The sequence below is a fragment of the Boleophthalmus pectinirostris genome, unplaced genomic scaffold (assembly GCF_026225935.1).
Source record: "Boleophthalmus pectinirostris isolate CB_2022bp ecotype Guang Dong unplaced genomic scaffold, ASM2622593v1 HiC_scaffold_2826, whole genome shotgun sequence".
Lineage (NCBI taxonomy): Eukaryota > Metazoa > Chordata > Actinopteri > Gobiiformes > Gobiidae > Boleophthalmus > Boleophthalmus pectinirostris.
Genome location: NW_026571291.1, coordinates 2,663,416 through 2,674,585, shown reverse-complemented (window position 1 = coordinate 2,674,585; position 11,170 = coordinate 2,663,416). Strand labels below are relative to the sequence as shown.

At 40.2% G+C, this 11,170-nt stretch overlaps 1 protein-coding gene across 1 annotated transcript in view; it reads left to right on the top strand.

Moving 5' to 3' along the window:
* Nucleotides 1–6,674: 6,674 nt before the first annotated feature.
* LOC129410936 (deoxyribonuclease-2-beta-like) overlaps nt 6,675–11,170 on the top strand; it is a 13,568-nt gene continuing 9,072 nt past the window's right edge. The window contains exon 1 of the mRNA XM_055160038.1: nt 6,675–6,898. Coding sequence (XP_055016013.1) covers nt 6,675–6,898 — 224 coding nt within the window. The remainder of the gene's footprint in view (nt 6,899–11,170) is intronic.

The following is an 11,170-nucleotide window of genomic DNA, read 5'->3' as shown; positions in this document are numbered from 1 at the left end:
TTTATTAATAATTTTTATAATATATAAAAATATGGCCAAGGTGGGTCTATATGACAGATATATTAAACTCATAAGCACTGAAACCCAAAGACTTAAAATGTTATCTGTCTGTCATCCATAGAGCTGCAGCTGCTGCTCTTGTTCTTCTGCAGGTTCGACCTGAGGCCGTCTCCTTCTTCAGGAGCGTGTTGACCTTGAGCTCTGGTCTGCTGCTGTGAAACACCTCATTACACAGAGGACATGTGCAGCAGGACTCATCAGTGTCCCAGGCCTGAGAGATGCAGCGTCTGCACAAGTTGTGTCCACATGGACTGGTGGTCACTGGCTCTTCAAACACCTCCAGACAGATGGAGCACAGGAACATCTCCTCAGAGCTCCGGTCTCTGGTGGTGGAGGAGGACATGTCTGAAACAGAAGCTATAGTTACTGTAGTTGCTCCCGTCATAAAAAAAAAAAAAAAACTCTTATTGTGACAGGAAAGAGGAAAAGAGCTTTTATTTTGCAAAGCTGCATGCAGACAGGATGTGGGGAAGAGGAGTGTGTGTGTGCTGTGCTGTGCTGTGGTCATGACTCTAACATTTCAAACAAGATGTGAGGAAAAGGTCAGAGACTCGCTTTAGATCCCACAGTGATGATCAAGAACAACACGATTTCAGCTCACATTTATTTACACACTCTAGAAGCAAAACTAAAGTGGAATTTCACTCAAAACCTTACAACAGGGACAACAGAAGTTACAGCAGAAAATGTCTGAGCTTCATTCAGTGGATTTAAATCACAATAACACTGAACGGAAGTGTGTGAGGCAGAAAAGGGCCGGGGAGAGGGAGGCACCATAGAAGTCTTAAAAAATATGTGTATGAGTACAGTATATATATATATATATATATATAAAAAAAATGTGTTTCTCACCTTCCACGGTGGTTGGTCTCTCACCCTCATTCAGCTCGGGTCGTCTACCAGAGGCCTGGGAGCTTGAGAGTTCTGCGCAGTATCTTTGCTGTTCCCAGTACTGCACTTTTCTGGACTGAGATGTCCATTGTTTTTTCCCGGTATCTGTTGTAGCCACTCTTCCAGTTTGGGGGTTACAGCCCCGAGTGTCCGATCACCACAGGCACCACTGATGCCTTTACTTTCCAGGCTCTCTCCAGCTCTTCCTTGAGCCCCTGGTATTTCTCTAGCTTCTCGTGTTCCTTTTTCCTGATATTACCATCGCTTGGTATTGCGATGTCAACCACCACGGCTCTGCTCTGTTTCTTATCCACCACCACTATGTCTGGTTGGTTCGCCATCACCATTCTGTCAGTCTGTATCTGGAAGTCCCACAGGATCTTGGCTCGGTCATTCTCCACAACCTTTGGAGGTGTTTCCCACCTTGATCCTGGGGTCTCCAGCCCGTACTCTGCACAGATGTTTCTGTACACTATGCCCGCAACTTGGTTATGTCGCTCCATGTATGCTTTCCCTGCCAGCATCTTACACCCTGCAGTTATGTGCTGGACTGTCTCAGGAGCCTCTTTGCACAGTCTACACCGTGGGTCTTGTCTGGTGTGGTAGATCTGGGCCTCTATTGCTCGAGTGCCCAGGGCCTGAGCAGCCAGGATCAGTGCCTCTGTGTGTCCTTCAGACCAGCCCTCTCAAGCCATTGGTAGGATTTCTTGATATCAGCCACTTCAGTTATGTTCCGGTGGTTTGCCCCATGTAGGGGTTTGTCCTGCCATGATGGTCCCTCCAGCACCTCTTCCTCTGGACCCCACTGTCTGAGACATTCTCTGAGCACCTCATCTGCCGGGGCCTTGTCCTTGATGTACTCAAGGAGCTTGGATGTTTCATCCTGGACAGTGGTTCCCACACTCACTAGTCCTCGGCCCCCTTCCTTCCGGCCTGCGTACAGTCTCAGGGTGCTGGATTTGGGATGGAACCCTCCATATATATATATATATATATATATATATATATATATATATATATATATATATATATATATATATATAGATAGATAGATAGATAGATAGATAGATAGATATAGATAGATAGATATGTATACAGGGGAAAAAAAATAAATTCAGGTCTAATTGACCCACCAGGAGAGCGTGAGGGTTAAAAATGTACAGAGTATTTTTATTTACTCATGACACCAGCTTGTATTGATCTGAACAAGGTCTTGATCATCTCTTGAATAAAGTTCAAACTGAACTTGCAACTTTAAAGAAATGGTTTGATATGAATTAACTATTTTTGGAAATAAAAAGAAAATAAGTAAACAGTGCCACGTAAAAATTCTCGTGAATAAATATAGATTATAAATTAAATTGGAAATTGCACATACTGAAGACAAAGATCACAAAAATCATTGCTATTGTAGAAAAGGCCCCCTTGTGGCCACAGACTTTGACACTCTCTCTCTCCTCCCTTGCCGTGCACCTCGCTTCACCTGGACTCTCGTCCAATCAGAAGACGCCTTGGACTCTTCAGCCTGCAGCTAGTTGTTAGTTGGTTGAAAAGTTCGATGCAAGCAGCAGTGTTTAGTGGCGCTGTTATTACCTGCTTGTTTTTTGTATTTGCTGTCCTCTGATTGTGTGAAGTGTGTGCGTTCTATGCAAGTAAGTGAATGTGTGTCAATGAGAGTGAGTTTTATATCATTTGTTCTTATTACACTTTGTTGTTAGCTTGGGCCTACTTTTTCCTTTAGCCTTGTTCGCCATTATACGTATAATGTTGTGTTTTACCTTGCCGTGTTTAGTTGATTTCCATTTACCGATACCGAGTATTCGTATTCTGTCGCTAATTTCGTAGTTATGTAACCCACGCACGGCGTGGTTCTTAATTGGTTGTTGGCTCGAGGCAAGCCTTGTCACGCGCTCGCTAGGCAGGCCTCGAGCAGGTATTGTATTTACCTTCGTGGCCACCAGAGGGAGCCATGCCTGTTATCTATTTTTGCGACCACCAGATGGAGCTCTTGTATTTTCAGTAGTATTCGTTTTCTGCCTTTCTGGTGAAACTGACAGTGCCATATATATGTATATATAGTGATATATGTCAGTTTGACCATGTTTATTAGGGTTTTCAGTTGTTACATGTTATTTGTATAGTTTTTTTATGTTCATATTGTATACATTTACATTATTCATTATTGTTTGTATTTCTTGTCTTTTCAGAACCACACACACACATACCCATACAGACAGCCTCCAATAAACATCCTCCAATCAAGTCAAGCATCAAAGTGATTCTTACCGATCACCTGCTGTGGGTTCCCACTTAGCTATCCAGTACATTAATTCGATTAGGAAGCACATCCTTCCTCACAGCTATATTATGTAAAATTAAAAAGTATGTAACTCAAAATGCACTCAGACTATTATATATAACCCTCTCATCCTTCCATACTTTAACTATTGTGTGGAAATATGGGGGAATAATTATAAAACAAATATAATTTCCATTTATTTTCTTAATGCAAAAGAAAACTATTAGAATTGTCAATAATGCAGATTACTGTGCATCAACAAATGCTCTTTTTATTAAATGAAATACATTAAAATGACATGATCTTGTTGATCTCAATACTGCAGTTGTGATGTTTAAGACACATAATAATCAGCTCCCTCAGAGGATCCAAGAGATGTTCAGACCCAGAGAGAGTGAGCCCATGTGTCTCCATCAGAGGAGTTCATCTGTGGAACAGTCTGGATGAAACATTAAAAGGCTCTAAAACAATTTACACATTTAAAAAATGTATAAGACCAGAATTATAGAGAAATATAGATGGACATATGTAGACCCCTCCCAGTGACGTCACTGCAAAGTATCAATAGAAATATCCAAGAACCAGCTGCCGTCTGTGAAAATCCAAAGTTTAAGTTCCTTCTTCTTCGGCCCAGTTGAAGAGATTCAAGAGCAAAAAGTCACAAGACACGGACAATCCAAAACATTCACACTCCAAATATTGTATTAAAAATGTGAACAAAACTCCAGCCTGCTGCTTCTGTCGGCCTTGTATCTGTTTGTTGTGGTTTTGTGCAGTTTTCTGTCCCTGTTTTGTTGTAGTTTTTATTAGTTCTGCAGAATAAAGTTTATTGAATTGCCTTTATTGTTTTATTTGTGTTTTCTGTATGACCTTCACAGTCACCTATTAATCATCTGCAAAAACACAGGTGTAAATACTTTAACCTTCCGGTATCGGGGAGAATAAAAAACACACTTTAAGAGCTTCAAGACAAAAGTTCAGAAGTTGTTCCTGTGGGTTTCCTTTGCACTCCCAGACTGCTGCCATGTTCAGTCCATTGTAAACAAAGAAAGCAGTCATATAGAGTGGTTCAGCTGCAGAACGTCTGATGAAGTATAAAATGTCTTGTTGCTCCTTCTGAAGTGTGAACTGACCTTGGATTGGTCTTAATAAACTTGAACTTCCTTTTGGCTCTGTGCACATCACAGACGCTTCTTTACTGGGGCTGAGTTCTTTATGGTTTTACAATATTGTGATGAAGAATTAGGCTCATAAAAATCCTGTCAATGTTTGATGAAGTGTTTTGGGTTTTTTTTAAGATCCAGTGATTTCCTTATGTCTGTTTACATCTCCAAAGCTCAAAATGCTCTGTTCCACCTTGTGATGTCATGTAGTGGTGGTTTTCAAGTTAACAGCTCCATTTTACCTTTAGTTCAGTTGAGATCAGCAACTCCAGGACTGAAATTATCTAAATGATTTTAGTGAAGACACATGAAGTTTAAAAACACAGTGGAGCACCTGTATTACCACATGACATCACAAGGTGTTTTCTGTTTGAGAGAAAAAGTCCAGGTTGGTTTGTTTGTGATGAGGAAACTACATTATAACATAGATGGTGTAATATGGGCTCTTTAAATAATTGCTTCCAACAAACAAGAATTGGACTTCCTCCTTACCAGTGTAATCTGGAGTACCCCAGGGGAGAGTAATCGCCCCAGCCCTGTTTATTTTGACGGCTTTAGAAAGGTTTATCTTTAGGTTTATTACTCAAAAGTGTTAGAGGCCATGTACTCTACCTGATTTTCCTCATGTATTTGAGCAAAGTTTGTCTTACCCCAGTCCACATGTGCTCCCTGTGTGACCGGAGCAGGACCTGTGTTCAGCAGTAAGTCAGACCTGAGCCCAGAGCATGTTGGACTCCGCCAGGGCCGCCCCTGTCACCGGTTCTGTTCATTGTTTTTATGGACAGAATTTCTAGGCGCAGTCAGGGGCCAGAGGGGGTCCGGTTTGGGGACCACAGGATCATTTCTGCTGTTTGCAGATAATGTTGTCCTGACGGCTTCATCGAACAAGGACCTGCAACATGCACTGGGAACAGGTCGGAACCAGGACTAAACCAGGACTAAACCAGACTAAACCAGGACCTGTAACATGCACTCAGGTGGTTTGAATAAAGAGAGGAATGGCTGGGATAAAGATCAGCTCTTCTAAATCTGAAGTCATGGTTCTTGATCTGAAAAAGGTGGTGTCCTCTCCAGGTGGTGGAGAATCCCTCACTTAAGTGGAGGTTCAGGTATCTCTGGGTCTTGTTCACGAGTGAGGGGAGGATGGAGCGTGAGATTGACAGATGGATCAGTGTAGCGTCTGCAGTGATGTGGTCGCTGTATCAGACAGTGAAGAAGGAGCTGATTCGAAAGGCAAAGCTCAGATTTACTAGCCAGGCTGGTACCACCTAGTGCCTCCGCTCAGTTTAATTTCTCTCCAGCGACTAGTTCAGGAATCAGAAAACACTAAACGGTTTGCAAGAACCCTGGAAGTTGTAGCACACGCACCGGCCAATCAGCTGTGAGCTGTGAAGCCATGACGTCAAACTCAAGCATCTGTCTGGGTCCTTTTTGTGGAACAGCACAACAGTAAACAAAGTGTCCAGATGGATGTAGACGATACAAACTTTGCATTTTTTATTGCACCTTTAATTCACAAGTTCACCTCGCAGAAACAACAATGATCGTTGACAGACATGTTCACTCTGTTTTGTTTGCTGTTGTGCTGGCAATTTCTTGGACACCACTGAGCGTTAAACCGCATTACATACATCATAAACTTATAGCAATGATTGGTTTGCCTTCCATTGAGCGAACGAATCCTAATGCTGCCAGGTCAGACAGTTTACATGAAGTCAAACTGGCTGATGAATCAGGCTACCGATTTACCGCTCAATCTATGCTTCTACCGAAAGGACAAGAAGGAGGAATAGAACAGTTGAAATAAATTTAATCCGCAGAGTGGTTGGGCACTGCCTTAGAGACAGGGTCTGGTCAAATATATTCTCTGATCCTGGTGTATGTTTTGGTTGTTCCACCAGGCCTCTGTAATCTGACAATTATACAACATCTCATATCAACATTGTAAAATACACAAACACACTTAACCTCCTCATGTTTTCACTGGAATAATAATTCAAAGTTTGCTCATAAATGCCATTGGTTGATGAAATGTTTCTAACCTTTGATGATTTGATGATTAGAGTTGATAAACAAGGTTAAAGTCGACTGCAAACACAGCCTATAAAAACCGCTCTCACAGTTTGGGATCATGATTCTGCCTTTGAGATGAAGACCATGCAGTCGTCTATCTTCTTCCTGCTGCTTCTGGGTGTGTGTCCCTGGGTTTGGATGCTCCACCTGAGCTCAGTGAAGTGAAGCTGGTGCGGGGGACCTGCCCCATGTTCTGGTTCAGCTTCAACGGTCGCTGTTACAAATATGTGCCCACTCCTATGTCCTGGGCCGATGCAGAGCTCAACTGTGTGTCTCAGCGCACCAACCTGGTGTCCATCCACAGCCTGGCAGAACACAACTTTGTGAAGGGGTTGATTCAGAATTTTGATCACACTCAGGGCCGAACCTGGATTGGACTCAGTGACATCCACAAAGAAGGAGCGTGGATGTGGTCTGATGGTTGTCCAGCGGTTTATAGGATGTGGAATGCCGGAGAACCAAACAATAGTGGACGAAATGAACACTGTACAGAAATCTGTTTTGGTAATGATAAAAACTGGAATGATGAGGGTTGCTCACGTTGGTCTCCCTCTGTCTGTGCCACACGTAAACCTGGCTGTTAGAAATGATGCCACAGCCACAAACCAACACCTGGACATGGACTTTATCTTCTGATTTGATGATAAGATTCTACATTCTGAATAAATTTTGTTTTGTTTTCTGCGACACCAAACTGATTCTAATGTATGTAGACTGTAAAAGCCAAACACTGATCAAACAATGACTCTGTGATTACAAAACAAACATTAAATCTTACACATTTGTATGCAGGTTATTTTATCATTTTTGTGTAGACAGTTTATACTTTTGTCATTGACTTGATCTGTGAATAAAAAGACTGGAGTCAGCTGCCACTTCATCTTGTTTCATTGTAAAGTGTAATGTGCATCTGATACAATACGTATAATAAATGTGCAGTGGATTCAGCTGCTGTTTTGTTTTTCTGTGTGTGACTGCGTCACTATTGCAAGAACATCATTATTTCCAATTTATTCTGATGACATCACTTCAAATTATAGCAGTATAAGGTAAGGTCAAATATTTTCTGGACAGGAAAGCTCTACATACACTTTATTGTTTCTTAGTTGCACCATATTTAACGTACTGTGCTGAGATCTGGGGTAATAATTATAAAACAATATTGGAACCACTATTCACATTACAGAAAAGAGCACTACGGATAATTCATAACGTTGGGTTTTATCACCACACCAACCAGTTATTTATCACTTCCAAAATTTTAAAACTTAAGGATTTGATAAGCTTCCAGACAGCAAAAATAATGTACAAGGCAGAAAGGAAGGAACTCCCAAAAAATATTCAAAAACTTTTTAGAGAAAAGGAGACAACTTATAATTTAAGGGGAATTCATCTCTTTAAAATGCCCAGAGTCCGTACAACAAGAAAAAGTTTCTGTATTTCAGTTTGTGGGGTCAAAATCTGGAACTCTATGAGTGATGACCTCAAAAAATGTCCAAATATGAAAATGTTTAAATATAAATATAAAGAAATGGTAATATCTAGGTATGCTCAAGAAGGAATTTAATTTTATTATTATCTGAATGCAAGTGCTATATTTATTTTTGTATCGGGAGTAATGTGACGTACTATATGAGTCTGGCAGAAGCACATTATTGCTTTAGTGGAATTGTAAAAGGGGGTGGGGGTAGATAAGCATTGCTTCACCCCACTCCTTTTTGGAACAATTGATTTTTTATTTTTTTTCTCTTTTCTTTTATTTCTATTTGTGGATATTATAGTTGTGATGAGCAGTGTAAAATAATAGTCTTTATGTATCTGTTGATTATTGCATATGCAATTTATCATTTACTGTATGATAATGCAATTTGTTATTTATGGAAACATCCTAAATAAACTTATCATCATAAATTATGTCCAACAACACCACTCCATATTTACCATTTACAGCACCATCTGTTAGTGAACAACAATATGGATTTAGATCGAGTAGATCTTTAGATCCCACAGTGATGATCATGAACAACACGATTTCAACACACATTTATTTACACACTCTAGAATTGTTCTCATCATCCTCTTTAATGATCGTAACAGGAAGAAGCCAGGCCACTTCTCAGAGTTGGAACGTGAAATTTTCAAATCCACGTCTGTCTGTTGGAGCAAAACTAAAGTGGAATTTCACTCAAAACCTTACAACAGGGACAACAGAAGTTACAGCAGAAAATGTCTGAGCTTCATTCAGTGGATTTAAATCACAATAACACTGAACGGAAGTGTGTGAGGCAGAAAAGGGCCGGGGAGAGGGAGGCACCATAGAAGTCTTAAAAAATATGTGTATGTCTATATATATATATATATATATATATATATATATATATATATATATATATATATATATATATATATATATATATATATATATATATATATAAAGGGGGAAAAAAATAAATTCAGGTCTGTTTGACCCACCAGGAGAGCGTGAGGGTTAAAAATGTACAGAGTATTTTATTTACTCATGACACCAGCTTGTATTGATCTGAACAAGATCTTGATCATTTCTTGAATAAAGTTCAAACTGAACTTGCAACTTTAAAGAAATGGTTTGATATGAATTAACTCTTTTTGGAAATAAAAAGAAAATAAGTAAACAGTGCCACGTAAAAATTCTCATGAATAAATATAGATTATAAATTAAATTGGAAATTGCACATAAACATACTGAAGACAAAGATCACAAAAATCATTGCTATATTATGTAAAATTAAAAACTATGTAACTCAAAATGCACTCAGACTATTATATAACCCTCTCATCCTTCCATACTTTAACTATTGTGTGGAAATATGGAGGAATAATTATAAAACAAATATCATTTCCATTTATTTTCTTTCTCTCTCTTTCACAAAGCTCATGTGAGGACCAGACTGAAAAGTCCATGTGTCTCCATCAGAGGAGTTCATCTGTGGAACAGTCTGGATGAAACATTAAAAGGCTCTAAAACAATTTACACATTTTAAAAAATGTATAAGACCAGAATTATAGAGAAATATAGATGGACATATGTAAACCCCTCCCAGTGACGTCACTGCAAAGTATCAATAGAAATATCCAAGAACCAGCTGCCGTCTGTGAAAATCCAAAGTTTAAGTTCCTTCTTCTTCAGCCCAGTTGAAGAGATTCAAGAGCAAAAAGACACAAGACACGGACAATCCAAAACATTCACACTCCAAATATTGTATTAAAAATGTGAACAAAACTCCAGCCTGCTGCTTCTGTCGGCCTTGTATCTGTTTGTTGTGGTTTTGTGCAGTTTTCTGTCCCTGTTTTGTTGTAGTTTTTATTAGTTCTGCAGAATGAAGTTTATTGAATTGCCTTTATTGTTTTATTTGTGTTTTCTGTATGACCTTCACAGTCACCTATTAATCATCTGCAAAAACACAGGTGTAAATACTTTAACCTTCCGGTATCAGGGAGAATAAAAAACACACTTTAAGAGCTTCAAGACAAAAGTTCAGAAGTTGTTCCTGTGGGTTTCCTTTGCCCTCCCAGACTGCTGCCATGTTCAGTCCATTGTAAACAAAGAAAGCAGTCATATAGAGTGGTTCAGCTGCAGAACGTCTGATGAAGTATAAAATGTCTTGTTGCTCCTTCTGAAGTGTGAACTGACCTTGGATTGGTCTTAATAAACTTGAACTTCCTTTTGGCTCTGTGCACATCACAGACGCTTCTTTACTGGGGCTGAGTTCTTTATGGTTTTACAATATTGTGATGAAGAATTAGGCTCATAAAAATCCTGTCAATGTTTGATGAAGTGTAATCGCCCCAGCCCTGTTTATTTTGACGGCTTTAGAAAGGTTTATCTTTAGGTTTATTACTCAAAAGTGTTAGAGGCCATGTACTCTACCTGATTTTCCTCATGTATTTGAGCAAAGTTTGTCTTACCCCAGTCCACATGTGCTCCCTGTGTGACCGGAGCAGGACCTGTGTTCAGCAGTAAGTCAGACCTGAGCCCAGAGCATGTTGGACTCCGCCAGGGCCGCCCCTGTCACCGGTTCTGTTCATTGTTTTTATGGACAGAATTTCTAGGCGCAGTCAGGGGCCAGATGGAGTCCGGTTTGGGGACCACAGGATCATCTCTGCTGTTTGCAGATGATGTTGTCCTGATGGCTTCATTGAACCAGGATCTGCAAAATGCACTGGGAACAGGTCTGAACCATAAACCAGGACTAAACCAGACTAAACAAGGACCTGTAACATGAACTCAGGTGGTTTGAATAAAGAGAGGAATGGCTGGGATAAAGATCAGCTCTTCTAAATCTGAAGTCATGGTTCTTGATCTGAAAAAGGTGGTGTCCTCTCCAGGTGGTGGAGAATCCCTCACTTAAGTGGAGGTTCAGGTATCTCTGGGTCTTGTTCACGAGTGAGGGGAGGATGGAGCGTGAGATTGACAGATGGATCAGTGTAGCGTCTGCAGTGATGTGGTCGCTGTATCAGACAGTGAAGAAGGAGCTGATTTACTAGCCAGGCTGGTACCACCTAGTGCCTCCGCTCAGTTTAATTTCTCTCCAGCGACTAGTTCAGGAATCAGAAAACACTAGACTAGTCCTTTTTGTGGAACAGCACAACAGTAAACAAAGTGTCCAGATGGATGCAGACGATACAAACTTTGCATTTTTTATTG